Source organism: Lepisosteus platostomus, chromosome 1, assembly GCF_059453375.1.
Source record: "Lepisosteus platostomus isolate fLepPlt1 chromosome 1, fLepPlt1.hap1, whole genome shotgun sequence".
NCBI lineage: Eukaryota > Metazoa > Chordata > Actinopteri > Semionotiformes > Lepisosteidae > Lepisosteus > Lepisosteus platostomus.
In genome coordinates this window covers 77,292,552-77,319,864 of record NC_142611.1, presented here as the reverse complement: position 1 = coordinate 77,319,864, position 27,313 = coordinate 77,292,552, and the positions used below count along the sequence as shown (strand labels likewise).

The 27,313-nt window shown below is 48.0% G+C and overlaps 1 protein-coding gene, 4 non-coding genes and 1 pseudogene across 7 annotated transcripts in view; 3 read left to right on the top strand and 3 right to left on the bottom strand.

Annotated features, from left to right (window-relative positions):
* zfyve28 (zinc finger, FYVE domain containing 28) overlaps positions 1-14,275 on the top strand; it is a 162,495-nt gene extending 148,220 nt beyond the window's left edge. For 2 of the 3 annotated variants that reach the window (XM_088638106.1, XM_088638089.1), the window contains 5 exons: positions 2,162-2,325; positions 5,101-5,217; positions 5,575-5,679; positions 7,565-7,668; positions 9,022-14,275. In XM_088638106.1, the coding sequence (XP_088494232.1) occupies positions 2,162-2,325; positions 5,101-5,217; positions 5,575-5,679; positions 7,565-7,668; positions 9,022-9,153 (622 nt within the window). In that variant the 3' untranslated portion in view covers positions 9,154-14,275. The remainder of the gene's footprint in view (positions 1-2,161; positions 2,326-5,100; positions 5,218-5,574; positions 5,680-7,564; positions 7,669-9,021) is intronic. The other variant, XM_088638097.1, reaches the window with a different exon arrangement.
* A 1,907-nt stretch (positions 14,276-16,182) lies between these two features.
* Positions 16,183-16,329, bottom strand: LOC148678827 (U1 spliceosomal RNA; annotated as a pseudogene).
* A 4,784-nt stretch (positions 16,330-21,113) lies between these two features.
* Positions 21,114-21,277, top strand: LOC148678826 (U1 spliceosomal RNA). Its single transcript, XR_015940762.1, has one exon. It is a non-coding gene; the product is annotated as a U1 spliceosomal RNA (small nuclear RNA).
* A 1,391-nt stretch (positions 21,278-22,668) lies between these two features.
* LOC148678825 (5S ribosomal RNA) lies at positions 22,669-22,787 on the bottom strand. Its single transcript, XR_015940529.1, has one exon. It is a non-coding gene; the product is annotated as a 5S ribosomal RNA (ribosomal RNA).
* Positions 22,788-24,620: 1,833 nt separating this feature from the next.
* On the top strand, positions 24,621-24,784 carry LOC148678824 (U1 spliceosomal RNA). Its single transcript, XR_015940743.1, has one exon. It is a non-coding gene; the product is annotated as a U1 spliceosomal RNA (small nuclear RNA).
* Positions 24,785-26,173: 1,389 nt separating this feature from the next.
* Positions 26,174-26,292, bottom strand: LOC148678823 (5S ribosomal RNA). Its single transcript, XR_015940524.1, has one exon. It is a non-coding gene; the product is annotated as a 5S ribosomal RNA (ribosomal RNA).
* Positions 26,293-27,313: the final 1,021 nt, after the last annotated feature.

Here is a 27,313-nt window from a genome sequence, read left to right as displayed (position 1 = left end):
TGGTATGAGATGCATACTATTCATGCAAGTGGTATTTTTTTCTGGGTTGCTGTTTGATGTTAAAATATATTAAGCAATAAACAAAATATTAGATCTCTGCAGGGAAGAGCACCTTTAAAATGTCTTAGATAATGGTGCTGTTCATTAAAATCCGTTTAATTTAATTAAAATGTTTTTCTCCCAAACGTTATTCAAAGCGAATGTGACGAGTGCAGCCGTGCTCTGCCCCTGCCAGCGTTCAACCCCGGTCGCCCACGGGCTTTGAGCGCCAAGCACACACAGCAGCACTCCCTGGACAGCTGACAAGCCCTCCTCACGGTTCTCTGCCATAGCAGAATTGTGTGCTGTCTCGATTTTTAAAAGAAGAGTGACTTCTGTAGGTTTCTCAGTGCACGGAGCCCCGTTACGAATAGAGAGAATCCACAGGTTGCAAGCCAGTGCTATTTCCCTTGCTCACAGCTGGATGTTAACAGGAATTTCAGCAGGCCCATGAAAGCCTTTCAGGGTGGTTTGTCTCACAGTCACATCACTAGTGAACAGCTGAAGCCTGCCAGGATAGCCTGTACGGCCTCCATCACTGGTCAAGCACTGCAGGACTGCACAGGACCTAAGGCTTTGGTGAAGCAACCATAAGATGAGTACAGAGTTTGGGAAAGGACTTATGAAACTGAAAAATTATTGCTTCCTTCTAAACCGGAGCGATAAAACAAAAATGATCGTGCCTCATACTCTGCACCATGCTTTGTTCTGTTTGTTCCTGAATCCTACCCCCTGTCATTAGAGACTGCATCCATTGTCGATGCATTGAAGCAGTGAGACACAATCTCCTCATCGTGCTTACTGTCGAAGGCATAACAACTCAGGTTGTTGTATGGAGCTCAGCAAAAATGCATGGCCATGGTCACATGGCAACAGGATCAGCAGATATTTCTTTCAGTCCTGTTGCAGTGCAGCATCCCTGTTGCCGATTCTGATTGGTACATCACTCAGAGTCAGTGTTGCTGAGATCGCGTAACAGGGACCTATACTGCATTGTCTCCACCACCTACAGCACGTTCAGCTGCAGTTCAGCAGATTTGATACCTATTTTTCCAAAATGGCTGGGAAAAGACGCCATCCAAATTTAAATAATGCACTGCACACAGTTCCTTAAAATGTTTGTTGATTTGCGTGTTTTTAATATTACCAGTTGTCATTAAAAGTTGATAATCAAGGCTTATTCCTTGATTGTCTTAAAGCTCCTGTTTGAAGGAAATCTGAGAATGGCAGAGTGGTTCACTATTGTAGTTCTTCTGTCACTTTCTCTGTTTTCTTCACATTCGGGGTTCCTCCCTTTGTTGTGTTGTTTAGTGTTTGTCCTACACTGTTGGCTACAGCTGAGGGCTGATATCCTGCAATGCCCGTGCGGTGGGAGTCCAGTGCAGCACAATTCCTCAGTGCAAGGGAGACGGAGTATTTAGTCATTTGCATCAGTCTTGTGTGCATTTCAAGGAAACTTACCAGTGCTTTAGTGCAGGTAGTTAGCTAACTCCATTGTCTGTCGAGGAAATGTGTTTGAATGGATTGTGAATTTTGTTGCAAGTGTATTGTTAGGATCATCTGAAATCAATTTAGCTAGAACGCCGAAATGAACTCAGTCCTTGAACAAAGTATTTTTAGTGTTTAATGAGAGAGCATTTGAATGTGTGGTTGAAGAAATCAATGCTGGATTACAGTAAATGAGAGGTGAAACAGTGCAGAATTCACAAAGATGTTATCAACAGCAGAAAAGAAATGTATTACAACTTTTTCTGAAGGCTTTAAAAGTGATTTAGAAGTATTTGTGGCAGTTTAGGGTATTCTCTGTAGTGAATTAAACCTATTACTCTTGGCTAGGTCCAGAGAGATTCAGTGAAACATGCAATCTGACCCTGTCTTTTGCATACAGCTATATTTAGGTTTGCGCTAGAATAGCTTTGTTATTGAAATGTTAACTTTGAAAGTTCAAGCAGACATTCTTCCATAACTGTGCCAGCCTTCTGCACCACAGAGCTTCCCTTCTGTCCCGCTGTCCTGGGGAGGAGGGACCCTTCCGAGCCCCCCGAGTTGGGAAGGGGCGGCCGGCGGGCCGAGGGGTGCCGTGGTGCGGTGCTGACCCTGTCCTGTGCTGTGTGTTGAGCAGCCCCGTCAGCAGCCTGACCGCCAGCTCCTGCACCTCTGAGGACCTGGACCACCAGGAGATCCAGCAGGCCCTGCAGGCCGCCAAGATGGCCTCCCGCGACAAGATCCGCTCCCGCTTCCACAGCAGCAGCGACCTCATCCACCGCCTCTTCGTCTGCATCTCGGGTAGGGCGGGGCCCCGGGGGGGGGGGCAGGCGGGGCAGTAACAGCCTGCGCAGGCCTGGTGCAAGATGTCTGCCGGACAGCGTTCTCACATCGGCGCTCCAGACGTTGACAGCCTGGCTCTGTTTTGCACGTTTGGGCCTGCGGTGCCTGTTCCCTAAACTTTAGTAACTTGTTTGTGTCCTACATGTTTCACGTTGTGACAGCCTGCCTTTGAGAACATTATCGGGCTTCTGTGTTGAGCACATCCATTACAATCAAGTTTTAGCAAGATCCAGATTTGGTCACGACGCGGCGAGGTGAAAAAAGAGCAGCGTCTGACTGGGAGCTCACAAGCAGGTCTCAGGCGCCAGCGAGGTGGGGAACACCGCGGCAAGAGGGGAAAGGGCAGCCAACGAGAAAAAGAAAGACATAAAAGCAACCCAGCTCTCAGGGCTGCAGAGCGGTAGTTGCAAAGGCCAGAGAAAGCACTGAACAGACAGTAAATAAGTAAGCGCAAAACCATAGAGGGGAAAAAAGAAAACTGGTGTAAGGAAGCTCAGAAGCAGCATTCGCACAGTAGCTCAGCTAGAGACAGAGCTCTGAGTGAAGGACCAGAGAGAGTATTTAAAGAAAATTGGAACTAATACTTAGATGAAGTAATTAGCCGCCCGCTGGGAACAGTGCCGTGAGGTGTGCTGTGTGGGACCGATCACCGGCGCTTGCTCGGCATGATGCTTTTAACTTGATACAGGGCCTCACTGCTCTTGGGTCTGGGATTGGACTCTCAGTTGGAGAGCGTTCTGTGTGGAGTTTGCATGTCCTCCCTGCGTTTCTCTGTGTGCTCTGGTTTCCTGCCACCTTCCAAAGGCATGTAGGCTGGCCCAGCCGATGTCACTCTGTGTGTGTCCTGCAATGGGCTGGCATCCAGACCAGGGCGTAGTGCACGTGTGTGCGTTTCACCTTTTAAGAGCTGAAACCAAATGAATAAATATTTTCCACATAAAAACACTGGAAATATTGAGCCTGTGAAGACACAGTCTTCCTCCAGGACCATAGATGGGATTGATTTAGTCCACAAGTTGCCGAACTCAGTCCTGAGGTTACACTTTTATTTTTTTTCTGAGCTCAATTGTCCTCATTACTTACAGAGTTAGGCTTTCCAGTTAGCTTTCTTTCTGTAATTAAACCATGCAGTTTTAATTAAATTAATTAAAGCTCAATTAAGGGTTTAATAAAGTAACTGAGACCACAGCTAGACTTAAACACAGGATTTAGGCAGCAGTCATATTAACTCAGGATTGTAGAAGACTGTGAGGGGGATCCTCAAAGCCACTGACAAAGTCAATGATGTAAAATTCTTTACAATCAGCAGTGAAACACAAACCAGAAGACACAAGTGGAAACTACCTGGCAGCAAATTTTAAAACCAAGAACAGGAGGCCCTTCTTCATCCAGAGGATAGAGGGAATGAGGCTGCCCAGCAGGTGCTGTTGGAGTTGACACCCTGGCTTCTTTCAGGATCCCCGGATCAGTGAACTAACTAGCAAACAGGCTAGATGGCCCGTTGGAGCCTGCTCCCGCTTGTAAGCTCTCTCCGGGCTGTGGGAGTGGCAGCCGGCCGCGCGCGTGCGTTAGTCTGGGCAGCTGCAGCGGGGAGTTCTCGGTGGCTTTCTTAATGACTGTCTGGAAGAAAGTAGGTCAGCAGTGCTGTAATGACAGATGAAAGAGTGTTGAAGCTCTGCCTGCTCAGAGTGGAGGACGCTCTCATGCAAAGCCTTTGATTTCTGGGGCTCTGCATGCATCCCGAACACTCACCTTGCATATGAATCAGTCAGATTGCAATCAAAATGGATTTATTGTACGTGTCTCTACTTTTGATTTTAAAACTGAGCTGGTGCTAGTTTTAGATTTGGAGTCCCCAGCCTCGGTTTTGGAGAGCCCCAACCCACTAATTTTTATAGGTCATCCTGAATCGCTCCTTTCTAGAGATTGCAAACGCTTGTTTGTTACTGCTCAGTTAAGCAGGCTGCATTCTGCGAAGGATACTCTTGTTCTGAAAGGCTGCAGATTTTTTGTTTCAGGGGATCTGTAAATGCCGTTGTTTAATGAAATCACCCACAATTCATCAAAAGTGTATTTTTCCGGTACATTTTAGAAATGGTTGATTTGTCTCTAAAGACCCCGATCGTCACCTGATCTTTTTCAGTGTGTTCATTATTTTCACTTAACACCTCAGAGTTGTTTTTAAGCAGATTATTGGCTACCTTTAGTGTGATCTAGTATTGGGGATATTTTTTCCAATGGTGTACAGATGTCCAATAGTTATCCTTCTGGGATATGGTCAATACATCTTTATCCACCATTCTCAGGAAGAATATCACTTGCTCTCCCTGCTGTAATTATTGAATGGTGAGTCTTCATTAAGTCTACCTGTTGCAGAAAATGGGGTAACTGGTTAGTATTACTATTGCCAAAAAATTATTGCCGTGTGTTGACAGCCATCACTTTCCCTCCCTGGTAACTGATGTGCACTTGCCTTTCATTAAAAAAATATTTAAAACCAAGAACATGAGACACTTCTTTACAGAAAAGGTTGTGGGAGTTTGGAACAGGCTATCCAGTCATGTTGGTTGAAGCCGATACCCAGTTTTCTTTTAAGAAATTCTTTCAAGTCCTCAGATCAATTTGCTACCAACTACCAAACAGATTGGATGTGCCAAATTGCCCCTGTCATTGGTACTTTTTTCATGTTTTTAACCCTGTGCTTATGGAGTTATCTACCTTTTTATACGCCAGGCGTTGCCGATCAGCTGCAGACGAACTACGCCAGCGACCTCCGCAGTATCTTGAAGACACTGTTTGAAGTCATGGCTACCAAGCCTGAGGCAGACGACAGGGATAAGCAGAGGAAAGGTAGAGTGCTTGTTCTTCCAGGGGGAAGGGGGGGAAAGTGGTTTCATCTGGCAAGACGGTGGGCCAGACATATTCTGTATTTAACCATTACCTCTGTTTCCTGTCCTCTGAATTTTGGAGCACTAAATCTCTAAGGCTCCAAGGAAAATCATCTGTTCTTCTCATGTTTGGGTGTGTGAAGCCACGGACTCTTGTAAGATCACAGATCCCTGTGTTTGTTAGCTCCTGGAGATCCACTCTTGCACACGTCGTCTGTGCCTGAGCTGTCTGATGTAGCAGCTCCAACAGAAAGCGTTTCTGACCCAGAAAGAAGAGCATCGTGTAGTGACTCACCTTCATGTTGCGGTGTGTCTCCAGCAGGGCAGGGCCGGCGCAGTGCGGCGCTGGAGGACTGCGCGCTGTGTCAGGAGACTGTCTCCTCTTCGGAGCTGGCTGCCAAGGCCCGGGACGGCCAGTTTGAAGGTGAGGTGCTTTGATAACAGAGCAATAGGTGTTTAATCAAGAACCTGCTGCAGCAGTGCTAGACCCTACTAGAACCCACTGCAGCAGTGCTAGACCCTACTAGAACCCACTGCAGCAGTGTTAGACCCTACTGGAACCCACTGCAGCAGTGTTAGACCCTACTGGAACCCACTGCAGCAGTGTTAGACCCTACTGGAACCCACTGCAGCAGTGCTAGACCCTACTAGAACCCACTGCAGCAGTGTTAGACCCTACTAGAACCCACTGCAGCAGTGTTAGACCCTACTGTAACCCACTGCAGCAGTGTTAGACCCTACTGGAACCCACTGCAGCAGTGCTAGACCCTACTAGAACCCACTGCAGCAGTGTTAGACCCTACTAGAACCCACTGCAGCAGTGTTAGACCCTACTAGAACCCACTGCAGCAGTGCTAGACCCTACTAGAACCCACTGCAGCAGTGCTAGACCCTACTGGAACCCACTGCAGCAGTGCTAGACCCTACTAGAACCCACTGCAGCAGTGTTAGACCCTACTGGAACCCACTGCAGCAGTGCTAGACCCTACTAGAACCCACTGCAGCAGTGTTAGACCCTACTAGAACCCACTGCAGCAGTGTTAGACCCTACTGTAACCCACTGCAGCAGTGCTAGACCCTACTGGAACCCACTGCAGCAGTGTTAGACCCTACTAGAACCCACTGCAGCAGTGTTAGACCCTACTAGAACCCACTGCAGCAGTGTTAGACCCTACTAGAACCCACTGCAGCAGTGCTAGACCCTACTAGAACCCACTGCAGCAGTGCTAGACCCTACTGGAACCCACTGCAGCAGTGCTAGACCCTACTAGAACCCACTGCAGCAGTGTTAGACCCTACTAGAACCCACTGCAGCAGTGCTAGACCCTACTAGAACCCACTGCAGCAGTGCTAGACCCTACTAGAACCCACTGCAGCAGTGCTAGACCCTACTAGAACCCACTGCAGCAGTGCTAGACCCTACTAGAACCCACTGCAGCAGTGCTAGACCCTACTGGAACCCACTGCAGCAGTGCTAGACCCTACTAGAACCCACTGCAGCAGTGTTAGACCCTACTAGAACCTACTGCAGCAGTGTTAGACCCTACTAGAACCCACTGCAGCAGTGCTAGACCCTACTAGAACCCACTGCAGCAGTGCTAGACCCTACTGGAACCCACTGCAGCAGTGCTAGACCCTACTAGAACCCACTTCCGAAACTCTTGTATAAAGCCTTGCAGGTGTGAAAGAAAGGCAGTATAATGTTAGTTAATGCAGCTTTCTCCTATTTTCTGTTTCTAAACAAGAAGATAGTAATTACTATGAACTATGACAATATGAACATTAGTTAGCTATGGCCATTTCACAACACTTCAAAGCAGTACTGTTGAAGCAGAATGTTATTTTGCTGTATTAGAGGCAACGTCAGCAGCTATGGACAGCTGTTTTGCCCATGTGAGGGCTTGTCAGTGGAGTATAGCTATCTTTAGTAAATAAAACATTAATGTTCCCTAATTCGTATACATGTATATATTCTATACAAGTTTGTCGTTGTCTGATTCCTGTGACAAATGCTTCAATGGGATCTCATCTAATTGGCATTAAGAGCACAGGAAAGGTTACAAACGAGAGGAACCTATTCATCCCATCTGGCCATTTGGCAGTTAATAGCTTTTTGACCCCAGGATTTCAACCAGCTGTTTCCTGAATGAAGCCAGAGTGTCCCGTCTAAATGCATGGCTGGGACTCTCACAGCCCTTGGAGAAAAAATAAAGACACGTGTCTTGATGCGCAAGGGCTGCTGCGATCGCTCTCTCGTCTCTGCGGCCGCCCGGTCCCACGTCTGACCCTGTGGCTTCCCTCCCCCTCAGATCCCCCGGACTGGGTTCCCGACGAGGCCTGCAGCTACTGCACGGCCTGCAAGGCTCCCTTCACCGTCATCCGCAGGAAGCACCACTGCCGGAGCTGCGGCAAGGTACACAGCACCACACAGACACGCCCCCGCTTGCCTCCAGCGGCAAGTCCGTTCAGGGGCACGGTTCACGGCATGGCTGGTCACAAGTCCCGTTTGTGGTATCCATGCAGTGCTGCAGGACTTCCACCTGCCTCTGCTATACCTTTGTCATGAAATGGAGCTGTATTGCGCATGGAAAGACATCCCACACCATCTATGCCTCTTTATCTTGCAACTCTAATCATAGAGGTTTATCAAGGTCAAACATCGCCGCCGGAGGCCGTGTCCATGTGGAAATTAATCTGAATATGCATGAGAATCAGATCATGGTGGTTTCCAGTGGAGAAAGCAGCCCTGTTAATAGTAAATATTTGATGAATGGACTCAAATAAAACAGAAAAGACAAAGATGAATCACCCCAGGGGAGGGTGTTTTCCCAAGGTGTGCTTTCATGTCTGTTATGGACTTAGTTTACCCCAAACAAAGCACATATGCAAGGCTTCCTTTCTCAGATGGTTTAGAGCGAATGTTCCCTCCTATGTTAACAACCACAGATCGGTGGCTGGTTAGGATCAGAGCTGGAATAGAACTGAAAGAGCCAAGCAGTGGCAAGGAGAAAACCAGTACTGGGAAAGTACCATGGGGTTGAGTGGGTGAGACAGAGAGGCCTGCTGCTGGCCCAGCACACAGGAGAGACAGAGAGGCCTGCTGCTGGCCCAGCACACAGGAGAGACAGAGAGGCCTGCTGCTGGCCCAGCACACAGGAGAGACAGAGAGGCCTGCTGCTGGCCCAGCACACAGGAGAGACAGAGAGGCCTGCTGCTGGCCCAGCACACAGGAGAGACAGAGAGGCCTGCTGCAGGCCCAGCACACAGGAACAACAGAGAGGCCTGCTGCCTGTCCAGCACACAGGAGAGACAGAGAGGCCTGCTGCTGGCCCAGCACACAGGAGAGACAGAGAGGCCTGCTGCTGGCCCAGCACACAGGAGAGACAGAGAGGCCTGCTGCTGGCCCAGCACACAGGAGAGACAGAGAGGCCTGCTGCTGGCCCAGCACACAGGAACAACAGAGAGGCCTGCTGCTGGCCCAGCACACAGGAGAGACAGAGAGGCCTGCTGCTGGCCCAGCACACAGGAGAGACAGAGAGGCCTGCTGCCTGTCCAGCAAGCAGGAGTGTGCCAAGCATGAAACACCATTGGCTATATCAGCCTGGTATGAAAAGCACATAGTTTGAGCTCTAGTGTTGTTTTGCAAAAAGTTGCTGGTGGCCTGACACCATGTCCTTAACTTCACTTGTTACAGGCATTGCACATTCCTTCAGTGTTGAAACGTGTGCCGTTGAGTAACGAAGCATCTCCCTGTGTGTGATTGCAGATCTTCTGCTCCCGCTGCTCGTCGCACTCGGCGCCCCTGCCACGCTATGGGCAGATGAAGCCGGTGAGGGTGTGCACGCACTGCTACATGTTCCACGTCACGCCCTTCTACAGCGACAAGGCCGGGATCTGACGGCCGCCGTGTGCAGACCGACCGGGGCGAGCAGGAAGGGACTACAGCAGTGCCCACACGCCAGTAACAATAATAGAAACTAGAACAGAAATTATAACTATAAGAATAATACAATGCTACAGTTAATAATGCGTATAATAACAATAAAAATGAAGGAATTAAAGGCACGGAGAGGAAACCTGCTTAGATGGTTGGCGAAACAGAGGGCTGATTTGTACAGACGTTTTTTTAGTTTTAGTGACAAGCTGCTATAAAGGAAACCAGCACCCAGGAGGGACTGCAAGTGCAACACAGCTTCTGATTTCTCTCGGGACACGCTGCTCGTGTTCTCTTAGTGCTGACTTTTAGTGCAAGGATTTGCAACGCTAACAGGGCTCGAATCATTTAGAAAGAAAGATATAAAATGTTTTTTTTTAAAAAAAGAAGACAAAATCACTTTGCTGCATCACTGATTAATCCAGTATACACATGATGGTTTACATAGTTTTAATGCCTTCAGTGTTCTGCTTCCCATGATGCAGCAGGGTAGAGGTCAATGACGTCCCTGTTTCCGAAGAGCAACAACAAGCAAGCAAGATGTTAAGACATGGCAATGAATGTGTGCACAGTTTTGTGTTGCTGTACATCCGACGCCTGACTTCAGTCTGCACTTTTAATTTTGCCTTCGGGATAATCCCAGTGGACCTGGATTTGAACGACAAGGTCTGAGACAGGGGTCTGAACTCTGCTGGTGGACGGAGTTTCTGCTTTAAAACACAAAATCCCTCACGCTGAAGTTCGTATCCTCTTAGAAGTACATATAACCCACATTTAAGCAATGGAAGCATTTTAAACAGCCCTCAAAAAGAAGCCAGTTCACAGAAGTGCTGGAGTCGCATTGTTGCAGCACTAGCGCCAGGCCAGCTTGTTGTTTGTCGCACATGTTCTGTTTTCCATTCCTGCCCTCTCGGGCCAGAGCCTGCGTTGAGAACGAGTCTTACATCAGCACGCTCGGCCATACCGATGTCAAAGCGCGCTGTCTCCGCCTTCCACCGCACCCTGGTTCAGAGAACTGAGAGGCACACCAGGGCAGACTGCGCAGACCACTGAGCTCCAGCTGCCCAGGTACAGACGGGGGAAAACAAAACTAGGAAAAAAAATCGAAGCACAGGTTCAGACACAGACAATGAAGCGATGAAGCGAACCATTCGCCTACATCTGTTTGCCCCATGCTCTTCTGTGAGATTCAATAGACGGAAAAGTAATGAAATGAAATTACATTCGTCCATGTTATTATTCAGGAACTCTAACCTAGCATTCGCCGAGATTTCTCGTAGCTCCTTACACAATGGCGCCACCTTGTGGTGTTATAGAATAGTAGCGGTAGCGTGAAGCTGCTGCCTATTCTTTTCCCAGCTGTATAATCCATAAATAATAATAATAATAATTGCTCAAAGCGCTTTACAGGTAATGGGGACTCCCCTCCACCACCACCAATGTGCAGCCCCACCTGGATGATGCGACGGCAGCCATAGTGCGCCAGAACGCTCACCACACACCAGCTATCAGTGGGGAGGAGAGCAGAGTAATGAAGCCAATTCAGAGATGGGGATTGTTAGGAGGCCATGATTGGTAAGGGCCAATGGGAAATTTGGTCAGGACGCCGGGGTTACACCCCTACTCTTTTCGAGAAACACCCTGGGATTTTTAATGACCACAGAGAGTCATTAAAATGCATTATTGAAGACACTGATTGCAGGACATTAAACACAATGGGTAAGCCCCTTACCCACAATGCTCATCTCCGGGCACCTTCGTTGTTTCCCCCACTGTTTGGTGTTTTATAAGTCGGAAGCCCCCCAGAGCATCTAAATACTGGCAGGTGTCTGAAAGGCACTCTTGTCAGAGTCACTGGGATGGGATGAAGGTTTCTGAAGGTCAAAATCATTTCATAGTGTTAGGTCCTTTATTTCCCCAATCCCTGGCAATATCAACACTTTTGTGGAAAGTTGTTGTTATTTACTGATTTAATCAGTATACACCTTGATAAACTCGAAACAAAAGAAAATTAGTCAAATTAAATTTCTGTAATCTTATAATATAGGTTCAGTTACAACTCGACTTCGGTTCAGATTTCAGTCACAACTGCGTTATTTTATAACTGGGAGATTTATTGAGAGATAAAAACATTTGTACAGAAATGTTATCAGAAATATGTTTTTTGGGGGTGTGAAGGTAACATGTAGGACTGTCTTGCCATGTGTTCTACCGGCTGGTTTCTGTTCTCTTTGGATTCATCAACATGAAGAGCAGCATGACTGTCTGCTTTCTGGACTGAGCGTCTAGGATTGTCTATAGTTAGATATGACAAACTCAGCAAAATCCTCACCAATTTAGGGCCAAACCAAATTGCAGAAGATAAGAAGCACACTTTTTTCATTAGCCATTTCCCATGCTGGCCATTTTGTACCTGGAGAACAGATTAAGGTAAACAGTGTCAGCTCACAGTGTAGCAATAGCAGTGCGTTTCTAATGTGACAGACAGGTGTTTCAAAGTACCTGTCAAACCTTCAGGGCTATTGGCCTTTGGGATCCAGGGTTTGCTGGTTTAAAGCCACGCTTTCAAAGTCAGAAAATGGTTCAATGAATTAACTGGACGAGTGACACTGTCATCTGACAGTGATCTCACCAGGTGACACTTCTCCCGAGGCCCATGTTGGTAACCATAACTTGAATGATGTGCACCTTTGAAATCATAAAAGGAAATCTTTAATACTTCTTATTTAGCAAATAATTACAATGATAAAGTCAGTGAGTGATACATTTTAATAAAAGCTTAAGACCCTTGTTGAAAGTGCACACTCGTTTCTTCTGTCAGTGCAGCTAGAAATGAGAAACGTCAGCGCCACCTACTGGAAACTTTTTTTGGCACATAAACTGATCCAAGTACCACTTCTTTCGTAATCCTCCAGCACTGTTGGACAGCTCTGCTTTTTTGCCTCTTCTTCTTCCTAGATCTTAATGAGGATCCTATGAGTTTTTTTTAATGAATTGAACAGTTTCTGGCTTTTGACATACACATTGAAGATGTGGTGTATTTGTGTGTGTAGGTGTGTAAGGTTTTGGTGCTTATAAACTAATCTGATGTTGTTCCAAAAGTGCGAGATTTACAAAACCAACTTCTGTGTGGGGTGGAGAGAAACTGAGAACTGGACTCTTGTTGTTAACACTGCAGTTGAGTTACTTTAAAAAAACACTAGTACAGAGTGATACTGAATCGGACTTACTGAGCTGTCTGTGTAGATTAGGTTATTTGGCCCTTCAGCAGAAAAGCAGTGGTTTTGATTGAAGGGATGTGGTTTCATTGAAGCACAAAGGGACTCAAATCAGAAATGAATATTAACCCAGGTGAGAGAGTAGTCAGAATTGTATTAATTTGCTTCCAAATCGATTATTTGAACACAAGTGTCTGATTAAAGATCAAATTAGCACTGTAAAAAACCGCAAGTGGATTCTCTCAGTGCACTTCCAGTTTTACAGCTGAAATGTAAACTCGGCACCTGTTCTTGAGGCGAATTATTCAAACTGCCTCGTTCTGCTTTGTGGTCAACCTTCGCCCCAGCCATGGTGGGTACACGTACGGCAACACCTTGCTTGCCTCTTCAGTGGTCTTAAACACCAGAGTTAGGGATGTAGTGCCCTGGTGCACAGTCCCTTCGGGTACGTCTGGTGCCTCAAGCCACAGAACTGTAACATACTGAAGTGTAATATATCCAGATGAAGCAGAAGATGAAGCATTGCTGGCACACGTTCGTCTAGCACAGACTAGTAATTGGCTGAATGAAATTACAGGGAACGTCAGCGGTGTGTATGAGGAGTAGATAGAGGATCTAATGAAAAAGAGACTTTGCTAGACTAATAACTTCAACTGGAAGTATCCGAATAGATCCCCACAGTATTCCACGTCCTTTGTGACAACTCCCCTTTGTGTATCACACCGGATGCTGTTGGTCGCCAAAGCTCTCGCCTGTCTCCACCTTTCTCTGGGACTTCCTGTTGAGCTGAGCTGCATGAGTCTGGCTGGGAAGCGCGTGTACAGGCAAAACTGCCCTCCTGGTAGGCAGCTACCAAGCCCCCTGGCTCTCGGGCGAGGCTTATACATTTCCCAGTGAATCCAGGTGGAACTGCTGGTCCCAGGAAGGCTTCCCGATATTTACTTTAATGTAACTGTGGTGGCCGTCAAAGTAGTTTCCGGTGTGTGCACACCACACCGCTGGAAAAGACAGAGATTCAGTGCGGAAATAAGAGGAAAGGGGCTGGACAAAAGAAATGGCACGAACTTCTTCCAACAGCAAGGACACAAGTGGCAGTGTGGCTTCCTGTGGCGCGGAAAGCTTTATCAAAACAGAGGGAGAACGGAAGCAGATAACCCTAAACAGCTCCCGTCCTCTGCTCTCATGTCACTCAGACCCTTCACAGCCTTGACGCTGTGGACAAACTGCATGACGAGCATGAGAGCACCAGGCCCAGAGCTTCACACTTAGCAGCCATTCCACACTGCTCCGATCCGGTCCACAGATTCCAGTCCTCCGGTGAGCCATGTTTTTGCTGCAAAGCTCTGTTTGCATCACAGTGCGAATGCATCTGGAAGAAATGAATGTATATGAGCAAGTATGCGAGAATAAAGAACTGGAATCAACGGATGTAACATGCTTGATTAACCAGCACTGGAATTTGAAATGAACTCTGAGGCATGATTTCCTAGATAATGGGTCTGTAATGTAACATGATGTTGCCGAATAGTGATCCTGTTCAGATTTTAACCTTAATCTCAGGCTTCACGTTGCTGTGATTACAATGGTTTATTTTTGATTAAAAAACACTTTCTGAAAAGAACAAAAAAAATCCTTCTTTTATAACGAATAAAATGAAAAGAGAAAATGCACAAATAGAAGATATTGCTACTTCCTCTGTATAAACCGAATCATATTTAAAGGACTGGATATTCTATTTATTCAAAGCTTGTTCTTATTTTGTAAATGCAAGTTCATTTCCATAAAAGCTGTTATGAAACCATTTGGGGATCTCAAATACTGTTATTTAGTTTCCATGTAAATAAAAATTACTTTTCTCTTTGAATGGACTTCTGGTATTTTGCTTGATTTTTCTCAGTTGCACAAGAGACACTGATGCTTAGCACATTTTCCTCAAAGAAAGTGGAGAGTTACGCCTGGATTGTTTGTTCAGAAAAGTCACAGCCATACCCTTTTTGCTGTCCCCCATCCTGGACATTCTGTTCACAGACGGCTGGAGAAGCCCCCGCCGAAGACGGACACGTCATGATGTTTGCGTAGACCCTGATCAGAGACCCTGGTGGGTGATTTCGTTCATTGGTGTAAAAATTCCTTCCTTCAACTTAAGGGCATCAGAAAACACAGACATGACCGACGATTATAATTCGAGGAAGCAAAACCAACAGTCATTGAGGAGCAAGAAATTGTCAACAGTTACAAATATCTTGGCACTGTTGTTGATTACAAACTAACCTTTGAGGAAAACATGGATGCCACATGTAGGAAGAGCCAACAGCGATAGTTCTTCCCGAGAAAACTCTGCTCGTTTAATGTGTGCAGTACAACACTGACCTTATTCTACAGAACCTTTATTGACTGTGTCCTACCATTCACTGCGGTAGCCTGGTTTGGTAGCCTTAATTCATGCAATAAAAACAGACTGAGCAGGAATGTGAAGGTAGCCAGCAAAATTATTGGTGCACAACGTCTACAGCTGACAAACATCTACGTTAGCCAGATAGTGCAAGAGGCCATTATAATCACTGACTGCCATGACCACCCCTTGCACCCTGAATATGAGCTCCTTCAATCAGGGTGTCGATGTTGACTTTTCTTCTAACACTCACACAAGACAATCAGATATACCCATTGCCAGGCACTAATGTGGCATCTTTCATAAAAAGGGTGATCAAACTAAATTAATTGTAAACCAATAAGAAATAAGAGGATTAACTGTATGGTAACGGAGTTATTTTCAACAACCAACATCTGAAATGGACACACATAAACTAATTATGTGTTACATTTCTCACAAGACACGGATTGCTCTAAGACAGTGTGACAGCGGAGAAAATTTACTTTTCTTCCTGCGTTACCGCTGGTGACCACTAGATGGGCCAAGAAAACAACAATTACAGCCCAGTAGCTTTCGGCCCTGGGAGCCTCTCTCTCCCAATGTGCTGAATGTACCCGGAATTAAAACGGGTGAATAGCACACAGGGTACACGTGAATGCCAAAGCTGAAGTCATATCATTAGAGGACTATCACATAAAACAGTAATAGACTCACTGCTTTCCCAGACTATTCAAACTATTTTGTTTTAAATAGACCATTAAAACATCTGAATCACTGTGGGTTTGAGTGGGTGAATTATGCCGCCGTCAAAACCACATTAGCAGCACTATGTGAACCCCATGTTACCTGGTCCGAGGAGAGATCCGTTCACGTTCCGCTGTAGCATTCATACCGTGCTTCCAAAGGCAGAAAAGGAAATCTAGAAACAAAGTGATAGAGAAAGAGACGAAAGGGGCAAATATTCAGAACGTGTCTGCAGGATCATTCATTTCTAGGTCTCAGGGATTCCTTGTGTATTTTTCTTCTAGTACGCTCTGCTGGGTAAGGACTATTCACTACTCTAGAAGCTGCTGGTCTAAAAGAAGACGAATACATTCTTCAAAACCATCCAAGGCCCTTTGTATCCAACAGAGCATAGATTCTCGCACAAAATGAGCAGGGATGGATTCCGAGTGAGCAGAAAAAAAGGGAAGAAGCGAGTTAAGAACTAGAAAGCATAGCGTTATGTCTGCAGCGGGCATGAAAACGAGGACCACGTTGTCTGCCGGTGCTCGCGAAAAACCTCAGGGCGCTTCTGTAGTCACCCCCATCGCTGAAGCCGCTTCATCGGCACCCAGCACAGCTCCCCAGCAGACGGCAAAGCCGCCCGCACTGCCGCATCTGTTCTTGGACCAAGCACATCAGGGGAGAGCGCGAACGCAGTCCCCCACTACCAGAAATTATGCAGTCGAGATTCTCACATTTGGGGAATTCGCAGGGGTCAGCACAGCCGGAGTGCAATGGCCGAGCCTCGCCCTGGGTTAACCGATTTTGATTTTTAATAAGTTTATTTTCTTTTCACAAAAAATACAAGGAATCACAAAATAGAAAGCTTTCAATTAATATACGTACTTAAAACAGTATATGTGATCACATTTCATTAAGTTTTTACACGGTAACAGTTACATAGCAACAATTTCTCTTGTTCCGCTGTAAATCCCATTCTTTAAATGCACAGAGGGAGGGAGCAGTCCTCTGAGTACAGACAGACATCCCTCACAACAACTTTCACTCTCTCTGAGACAAAGCAATAGTCAATTCTGGAGCTGCAATTCCTCCCTGACCATGTATATCCTGCTGTTGTAGGATATATCCATCTATATGTGTCTGAGAGTTTAAAGTCTTGAACTAAGTTTTGCAGGGCCAGTGAGCTGGAATCCAATTTTATCGGAGAGCTAGACTGCCTGTCTGTGTGCTTTAAGATACAATTAAAATCCCCTCCCACTATCACGTCTGTGCTACATAACAATAGGGGGGAGAGTGCCTTGAGTAGCTCCACCCTTCCTCCCACGTCAGTAGGACAATACACATTGATTAGCCGCAGGTTAATGGTTCCCCAGTCAACACACAGTCACCTGCCCTCAATTCAATTCAAGACGTTTTATTGGCATGACCAATGACCAAATCAGTGTTGCCAAATCATATATAATCAATATAAGATCTACAGACCTTTACAGGTATTTACAACATAGAGACATCATAATACATTCACAAACGAATATATGGAGCACTATTGAAAGACAGGCCATCTATCACTCCTAGACTGGGAGAGCACTGATAAATTTTGGAAACTGTGGTTCATACCCCAGCTCTCTTTGCTGTATTTGTCTGCTGAACTGCATGTTGTTCATAAAAAGACAATGCAGGAGCTCAAAGCACCCTGCATCCCTATGACTTCCAACACCTTTCATTTCCTAAAGCTCTGGGGAAAAATACTACGGCTTGTTGTCAACAACGATATAGAAAAGACACTTCTCCTTCAGCTATGTGATCATGGTATCGACCCTCTCAGTGTACAATCATTACCTTTGACAATCTGTTTGCAAGGCAAGGTGTTGTCAGGTCCTGGTGTTCTTTTTATATACTTACTTCTATTTTATTCATTCATACTCTGTCTTGTAGCATTATCTCAAAGATGATCTAAAACAATGCCTAATGAGTAGACGAGCACACTGAATTTAATAGTGTTGTGATGATGTGATAAAATATTTTGGGGGGGATTTGTACACATGGACCATTGCTGTAAATGAGTGCTGGAAAAGGATACAAATACAGTGCCTTGCGAAAGTATTCGGCCCCCTTGAACTTTTCAACCTTTTGCCACATTTCAGGCTTCAAACATAAAGATATAAATTTTTTATTTTATGTGAAGAATCACCAACAAGTGGGACACAATTGTGAAGTGGAACGAAATCTATTGGATTTTTGAAACTTTTTTAACTAATAAAAAAAATGAAAAGTGGGGCGTGCAAAATTATTCGGCCCCCTTGCGTTAATACTTTGTAGAGCCACCTTTTGCTGCGATTACAGCTGCAAGTCGCTTGGGGTATGTCTCTATCAGTTTTGCACATCGAGAGACTGAAATTCTTGCCCATTCTTCCTTGCAAAACAGCTCGAGCTCAGTGAGGTTGGATGGAGAGCGTTTGTGAACAGCAGTTTTCAGCTCTTTCCACAGATTCTCGATTGGATTCAGGTCTGGACTTTGACTTGGCCATTCAAACACCTGGATACGTTTATTTGTGAACCATTCCTTTGTAGATTTTGCTGTATGTTTGGGATCATTGTCTTGTTGGAAGATAAATCTCCGTCCCAGTTTCAGGTCTTTTGCAGACTCCAACAGGTTTTCATCCAGAATGGTCCTGTATTTGGCTGCATCCATCTTCCCCTCAATTTTAACCATCTTCCCTGTCCCTGCTGAAGAAAAGCAGGCCCAAACCATGATGCTGCCACCACCATGTTTGACAGTGGGGATGGTGTGTTGAGGGTGATGAGCTGTGTTGCTTTTACGCCAAACATATCGTTTTGCACTGTGGCCAAAAAGTTCGATTTTGGTTTCATCTGACCAGAGCACCTTCTTCCACATGTTTGGGGTGTCTCCCAGGTGGCTTGTGGCAAACTTTAGACGAGACTTTTTATGGATATCTTTGAGAAATGGCTTTCTTCTTGCCACTCTTCCATAAAGGCCAGATTTGTGCAGTGTAAGACTGATTGTTGTCCTATGGACAGACTCTCCCACCTCAGCTGTAGTTCTCTGCAGTTCATCCAGAGTGATCATGGGCCTCTTGGCTGCATCTCTGATCAGTCTTCTCCTTGTCTGAGCTGAAAGTTTAGAGGGACGGCCAGGTCTTGGTAGATTTGCAGTGGTCTGATACTCCTTCCATTTCAAGATGATCGCTTGCACAGTGCTCCTTGGGATGTTTGAAGCTTGGGAAATCTTTTTGTATCCAAATCCGGCTTTAAACTGCTCCACAACAGTATTACGGACCTGCCTGGTGTGTTCCTTGGTCTTCATGATGCTCTCTGCGCTTTCAACAGAACCTTGAGACTATCACAGAGCAGGTGCATTTATACAGAGACTTGATTACACACAGGTGGATTCTATTTATCACCATCAGTCATTTAGGACAACATTGGATCATTCAGAGATCCTCGCTGAACTTCTGGAGTGAGTTTGCTGCACTGAAAGTAAAGGGGCCGAATAATTTTGCACGCCCCACTTTTCATTTTTTTATTAGTTAAAAAAGTTTCAAAAATCCAATAGATTTCGTTCCACTTCACAATTGTGTCCCACTTGTTGGTGATTCTTCACATAAAATAAAAAATTTATATCTTTATGTTTGAAGCCTGAAATGTGTCAAAAGGTTGATAAGTTCAAGGGGGCCGAATACTTTCGCAAGGCACTGTACCTGCAGGATAAAAAAAAACATTATTTTGTAAGCATAAGCATGTACTTTTATGCAGGGTTACGAAGTAGAAGTGAACAGCTAAGTGTTAGTAGGTTAATCACCTGTAGGAGATTTGAAAAGGTAGCTGAGACCAGAAGGGAAGCAGGAAAGTGAACAGTCACCTCTACTGTCTGAATTACAGTCATGGCCTGTTGCCAAATGGTCAGCACCTGATGAATTTGAGTGCGGAGCAAAAAGTTTACAAATTCGAGCTTGTCTTTTGATTTTGATGAAGTGTATCCAGTAGACTTTCTCATGATCTGTCTTTGAGGATTTTGAATACTAGCGTCTGGGCTCCTTGTAGTCTGCCCTGTTCAAGACCAAGTAGGTTCAGGTATTTCAGTCAGTCAGATTCCATTGATCCCTGGAATGCATCTCATTGGTCTTTGTTGACAAGCAAGGCCTGTGTGGTAACAGGGCAATGCAAATTACGTGATATTGTAAATGAGGAACTACTAGTCCACTGTGCAGTTCTTGCTTCTTTAAGCTCACTGTTTCCCAATTTTTATTTGTAATACTTTTTATTTTACTGTAATACTGTTTTTATAGCTAGGTGTAAAACTCTTTACTGGGCAAACTTGGGTGTTTGTCCAGTCTTGGATATATATCTGAACCTTTAACTGAGCTTTTTACACATTTTTTTGGTAATCTCCCAGAACTGGTATCATTATTCACAATTCATTATTATTATTAGTGAATTTGGTATATTAACGCTCAAAGCGCTTTACAGTACCCGAGGAGACAAGTGTCATTCGTAATTCGCCACCGACACCGGGTGTTTGTCGCTGCAAAAGACAATTTCGAGGCAGCTAGAAGGTAAAGTCGCTTTAACTACAAGATTCCGCAAACCATCGGCGACCCCTGCTGGCCGGGAGAGCAAAGGCTTACAGCACCTGGTATTCCCAGGCGGTCTCTCATCCAAGAACTAACCAGGCCCGACCCTGCTTAGCTTCCAAGATCAGACGGGGAGAAACGATACAAGTGAAGGATTGCTCGGCCCTCGGCACTTGAAAAGACCGACAAATGACTCGTTCCCGCCGGAGCTGATTGTACCTGCATGTGTCGTGTCGTCTTCTTCCCCCGCCCCGCTGTGTTTGCTGTATTGTCTCTGAAGCCGGCCCCCCCGAGACGAGACGGGCTGTTCCTGTGCCCCAATTAACACTTTACAGGTGCCATTCCCCGGCATTGTGGCCATTGTCGGTGCTCACACGCGATAAGATAAGGCGGAGGAGAGCGGGGCATGCCCAGCGCCAGACATTCAAGGAGGGGGCAGTGCGAGGTGAGGTGAGGTGAGGTGAGGTGCGACACGCCGGAGCCCCGACGCTGCTAACGCGGAGCACTTGTTGGACTGGCATCGACAGGACGTGTGCGCTCGGAGCGAGCCTTCCCTGCGGCGGAGCGCGGGAACTTTCTCCCCCCCTCCCGCTGCAGGAGTTGTGTGCGCTGCAGCGGTGCCGAGAGAAAAGCACAGAAGGCAGCAGGCTCTGGAGAGCAGGTAAGAGACGGAGGCGAGCAGGCTCGTTTTTTTGGAAATTGCTGAAAAGGTTTGTTCGGTGTGTGGCAGGCGCACGTCGCGAGCTTGCGTGGCGATCTGCCGGCCTGGTGATATGTAAATGAGGCCGAATTGCATCCCGGGACATGCTGCGGATGCGAAATGGCGACTGCAGATGTGTAGGAAACGACGCGCTCGTTTTCTCGCTTTGCCCTCGCTTTTGAGTGTTAGTGTGGCGTGTGAGTGTGCGAAAGAGTGGGCCCAGCAGGAGGCGGTGGCGTGCGGGGCGAGGAGCTGGCCTAGGCTGCGAGTACTGTGCTGTGAGTGCGGCCCGCTTGCAGGGGCCTGTACAACTCATACTTACCTGGCAGGGGAGATACCTTGATCAAGAAGGAGGTTCACCCAGGGCGAGGCTCGGCCATTGCACTCCGGCTGTGCTGACCCCTGCGAATTCCCCAAATGTGGGAATCTCGACTGCATAATTTCTGGTAGTGGGGGACTGCGTTCGCGCTCTCCCCTGATGTGCTTGGTCCAAGAACAGATGCGGCAGTGCGGGCGGCTTTGCCGTCTGCTGGGGAGCTGTGCTGGGTGCCGATGAAGCGGCTCCAGCGATGGGGGTGACTACAGAACCGCCCTGGGCTTTTTCGCGAGCACCGCCTGACAACGTGGTCCTCCTTTTCATGCCCGCTACAGCCAGAACGCTATTTGTATAACCACAAAAAACAATCTTGTGCTTATACACGTTAAATGTTCACCTCGTGACAAGGTACTTCAATTGTGATCTTTCAGCTTGTCTGACCCTGGTGGTCTGGCTGACTTTTGCTTTCTCCCGCTCTCTGTCCTGGGACAGTAATCCTTTATTGTTTTTCTCACACTCCATCAGTTTGACTTTGTAGTTCAGTCTGTTGCCCGTGTGTGTGTGTGTACCAGTTTGTAGTGCAATGTAACCTGACTACCTTACGTCCTGCACTCATAATATAATATATATATAGAGAGAGAGAGAAATACTGTATATCTTAAGAACAAAATCCAACACCAAAAGCTCTTCATGAGTCATTATACCCCAGCATTGAAACCGAGTTCTTACCAGCATGCAACACATTGCTCATCCAACCAGAAGATCAAGGTGTGATGGTCAACTTGAAGTGCATGAAGTAGGAGTAAAAGCAGTACCCCGAAGCAGGACCACAATTCGAAAGGAGTGGATGCCACTATTTCTCTTATTTTCTTAGTTATAGGTCCATGGAAGCATTTCAAGCTCATTACACTACTCCTCCTGGACATGAATTCCCTTTTCAAAGCGAGTCTTTTTGCTGTAGTTTGCATGGTTTAGGATGCTGATCGAGGTTAGCCTTGATTTGGTCATGGGGGCCTCGGTACTGTATGCTAATGCTAAAGACAGTTCACCAGTTTTCTGATTGTTGGGTTCTGTATCAGTGCAGGAATGTCAAATAGTGAATGGCTGTACCTCTGTTGTATCCGTGCTCAATGAACGAAATCGGTTATAAATGAATGTATGTATATTTGTACGCAAAACGAGTTGTTTATTGACTGACCTTCAATTGCAGATTTAGAGGCAGCTTCGATATTCGTTTTACAGCCGTTTTTTTTTCATATGAATCACACGCATGCCATTCAAAGGGCCACTTTAGCGATGAGCAGATTGATCCATGTTTCTTGTGCATCTGAAGGGATGTGAGGGAGCTTCTCTTTCTGAACTGGCATGCCTTAAAAATGGACGACCGTCGCGATACCGTTTGCCAGTCAGTGTTGCTGAATGAAACAAAAGTGGGAAGATTGAAATGTTTGGTCTTTTCGTGAGCACCCCGGGAAATAAATGTCCATAGTCGAGGGTTTTTCCTCCCAAAGCCTACGGCACCAACGGCGACCCCTGCTGGCCGAGAGAGCAAAAGCTTACAGCACCTGGTATTCCCAGGCGGTCTCCCATCCAAGTACTAACCAGGCCCGACCCTGCTTAGCTTCCGAGATCAGACGAGATCGGGCGTGTTCAGGGTGGTGTGGCCGTAAGCGAAAGCAACGGCGCCTGACTCGCTACTTGAAGCTGTGTGTGGCGGGGGCTCCGTGCCCCCCGAGCGGGACTCAAGGATCGTTCGTGTGCAACTCTTTGGAAAGGAGCTGCTTTCCAAATCGCATTGCGTGCCTGGATGTTGGCCACTGTGCGACTGTGCGACTGTGCTCCCTTCAGTTGCCTGGCCCTGCTCTTGCCCCGCACTGGAGCAGGACAAATAAACTGCACGGAGGAGCAACAGGCAAGTCTTCACCAGACAAAAACCTCCAGTGCACAGCACACTGCAAACATTTCGGGGCTGTCGCGTGTTTATTTCAGCACATAAAGCGCGCGGCGCCTCCGCCCTCTTGTGGCCTTGCGGCGTCAGAGCAAGAGGCTCCTTCTCGCTGCCCTTCCGCTGTGTTGCAGGGCCCCGAGAGGGAACCCGGAGCGCGCACTTTGTGGGGGGGCGGGGGACCGCGTTCGCGCTCTGCCCCCGGTCTCTTGCGCGAGTACTAAATCTCACGGCGCCAGCCAGCGGCCAGGAGACGAGTACAATTTCGCGGGACAGGGGGGCCTCGTCATTGATCGTTACAGGTGAGACGGGGATTAGGAGGAGACCCCGACTGATGGGTGACACCGCCGTGACTCCTCGAGAGAGACGCCCTGGGATTTGGAACGGCCAAGGAGGGTCAGGACACCTCGGTTTGACGCCTCCCCCCGAAGGACGGCGCCTGTTTGTGCAGCAGAGTGTCGCCATCAGGAGGCTGGGGCATAAGAGGGCCACACAGCCCGCAGGGTGAGCGCTCCCTACTGGTCCCAGTCACACCTCTTGCAGGAGCAGCAGCAGCCTGAGCTTTCCCGGGGGGGAAGCTCCCATCCGGGTGCCGGCCAGGCTCACACCTGCTGGGCTGCTGGGGGTGAGCCCAGTCGAGAGTCGCAGGGCGAGAGCTAGTCACCGGGGAGAAACGATACAAGTGAAGGATTGCTCGGCCCTCGGCACTTGAAAAGACCGACAAATGACTCGTTCCCGCCGGAGCTGATTGTACCTGCATGTGTCGTGTCGTCTTCTTCCCCCGCCCCGCTGTGTTTGCTGTATTGTCTCTGAAGCCGGCCCCCCGAGACGAGACGGGCTGTTCCTGTGCCCCAATTAACACTTTACAGGTGCCATTCCCCGGCATTGTGGCCATTGTCGGTGCTCACACGCGATAAGATAAGGCGGAGGAGAGCGGGGCATGCCCAGCGCCAGACATTCAAGGAGGGGGCAGTGCGAGGTGAGGTGAGGTGAGGTGAGGTGCGACACGCCGGAGCCCCGACGCTGCTAACGCGGAGCACTTGTTGGACTGGCATCGACAGGACGTGTGCGCTCGGAGCGAGCCTTCCCTGCGGCGGAGCGCGGGAACTTTCTCCCCCCCTCCCGCTGCAGGAGTTGTGTGCGCTGCAGCGGTGCCGAGAGAAAAGCACAGAAGGCAGCAGGCTCTGGAGAGCAGGTAAGAGACGGGGGCAGGCGAGCAGGCGAGCAGGCTCGTTTTTTTGGAAATTGCTGAAAAGGTTTGTTCGGTGTGTGGCAGGCGCACGTCGCGAGCTTGCGTGGCGATCTGCCGGCCTGGTGATATGTAAATGAGGCCGAATAACATCCCGGGACATGCTGCGGATGCGAAATGGCGACTGCAGATGTGTAGGAAACGACGCGCTCGTTTTCTCGCTTTGCCCTCGCTTTTGAGTGTTAGTGTGGCGTGTGAGTGTGCGAAAGAGTGGGCCCAGCAGGAGGCGGTGGCGTGCGGGGCGAGGAGCTGGCCTAGGCTGCGAGTACTGTGCTGTGAGTGCGGCCCGCTTGCAGGGGCCTGTACAACTCATACTTACCTGGCAGGGGAGATACCTTGATCAAGAAGGAGGTTCACCCAGGGCGAGGCTCGGCCATTGCACTCCGGCTGTGCTGACCCCTGCGAATTCCCCAAATGTGGGAATCTCGACTGCATAATTTCTGGTAGTGGGGGACTGCGTTCGCGCTCTCCCCTGATGTGCTTGGTCCAAGAACAGATGCGGCAGTGCGGGCGGCTTTGCCGTCTGCTGGGGAGCTGTGCTGGGTGCCGATGAAGCGGCTCCAGCGATGGGGGTGACTACAGAACCGCCCTGGGCTTTTTCGCGAGCACCGCCTGACAACGTGGTCCTCCTTTTCATGCCCGCTACAGCCAGAACGCTATTTGTATAACCACAAAAAACAATCTTGTGCTTATACACGTTAAATGTTCACCTCGTGACAAGGTACTTCACTTGTGATCTTTCAGCTTGTCTGACCCTGGTGGTCTGGCTGACTTTTGCTTTCTCCCGCTCTCTGTCCGGGGACAGTAATCCTTTATTGTTTTTCTCACACTCCATCAGTTTGACTTTGTAGTTCAGTCTGTTGCCCGTGTGTGTGTGTACCAGTTTGTAGTGCAATGTAACCTGACTACCTTACGTCCTGCACTCATAATATAATATATATATAGAGAGAGAGAGAAATACTGTATATCTTAAGAACAAAATCCAACACCAAAAGCTCTTCATGAGTCATTATACCCCAGCATTGAAACCGAGTTCTTACCAGCATGCAACACATTGCTCATCCAACCAGAAGATCAAGGTGTGATGGTCAACTTGAAGTGCATGAAGTAGGAGTAAAAGCAGTACCCCGAAGCAGGACCACAATTCGAAAGGAGTGGATGCCACTATTTCTCTTATTTTCTTAGTTATAGGTCCATGGAAGCATTTCAAGCTCATTACACTACTCCTCCTGGACATGAATTCCCTTTTCAAAGCGAGTCTTTTTGCTGTAGTTTGCATGGTTTAGGATGCTGATCGAGGTTAGCCTTGATTTGGTCATGGGGGCCTCGGTACTGTATGCTAATGCTAAAGACAGTTCACCAGTTTTCTGATTGTTGGGTTCTGTATCAGTGCAGGAATGTCAAATAGTGAATGGCTGTACCTCTGTTGTATCCGTGCTCAATGAACGAAATCGGTTATAAATGAATGTATGTATATTTGTACGCAAAACGAGTTGTTTATTGACTGACCTTCAATTGCAGATTTAGAGGCAGCTTCGATATTCGTTTTACAGCCGTTTTTTTTTCATATGAATCACACGCATGCCATTCAAAGGGCCACTTTAGCGATGAGCAGATTGATCCATGTTTCTTGTGCATCTGAAGGGATGTGAGGGAGCTTCTCTTTCTGAACTGGCATGCCTTAAAAATGGACGACCGTCGCGATACCGTTTGCCAGTCAGTGTTGCTGAATGAAACAAAAGTGGGAAGATTGAAATGTTTGGTCTTTTCGTGAGCACCCCGGGAAATAAATGTCCATAGTCGAGGGTTTTTCCTCCCAAAGCCTACGGCACCAACGGCGACCCCTGCTGGCCGAGAGAGCAAAAGCTTACAGCACCTGGTATTCCCAGGCGGTCTCCCATCCAAGTACTAACCAGGCCCGACCCTGCTTAGCTTCCGAGATCAGACGAGATCGGGCGTGTTCAGGGTGGTGTGGCCGTAAGCGAAAGCAACGGCGCCTGACTCGCTACTTGAAGCTGTGTGTGGCGGGGGCTCCGTGCCCCCCGAGCGGGACTCAAGGATCGTTCGTGTGCAACTCTTTGGAAAGGAGCTGCTTTCCAAATCGCATTGCGTGCCTGGATGTTGGCCACTGTGCGACTGTGCGACTGTGCTCCCTTCAGTTGCCTGGCCCTGCTCTTGCCCCGCACTGGAGCAGGACAAATAAACTGCACGGAGGAGCAACAGGCAAGTCTTCACCAGACAAAAACCTCCAGTGCACAGCACACTGCAAACATTTCGGGGCTGTCGCGTGTTTATTTCAGCACATAAAGCGCGCGGCGCCTCCGCCCTCTTGTGGCCTTGCGGCGTCAGAGCAAGAGGCTCCTTCTCGCTGCCCTTCCGCTGTGTTGCAGGGCCCCGAGAGGGAACCCGGAGCGCGCACTTTGTGGGGGGGCGGGGGACCGCGTTCGCGCTCTGCCCCCGGTCTCTTGCGCGAGTACTAAATCTCACGGCGCCAGCCAGCGGCCAGGAGACGAGTACAATTTCGCGGGACAGGGGGGCCTCGTCATTGATCGTTACAGGTGAGACGGGGATTAGGAGGAGACCCCGACTGATGGGTGACACCGCCGTGACTCCTCGAGAGAGACGCCCTGGGATTTGGAACGGCCAAGGAGGGTCAGGACACCTCGGTTTGACGCCTCCCCCCGAAGGACGGCGCCTGTTTGTGCAGCAGAGTGTCGCCATCAGGAGGCTGGGGCATAAGAGGGCCACACAGCCCGCAGGGTGAGCGCTCCCTACTGGTCCCAGTCACACCTCTTGCAGGAGCAGCAGCAGCCTGAGCTTTCCCGGGGGGGAAGCTCCCATCCGGGTGCCGGCCAGGCTCACACCTGCTGGGCTGCTGGGGGTGAGCCCAGTCGAGAGTCGCAGGGCGAGAGCTAGTCACCGGGGAGAAACGATACAAGTGAAGGATTGCTCGGCCCTCGGCACTTGAAAAGACCGACAAATGACTCGTTCCCGCCGGAGCTGA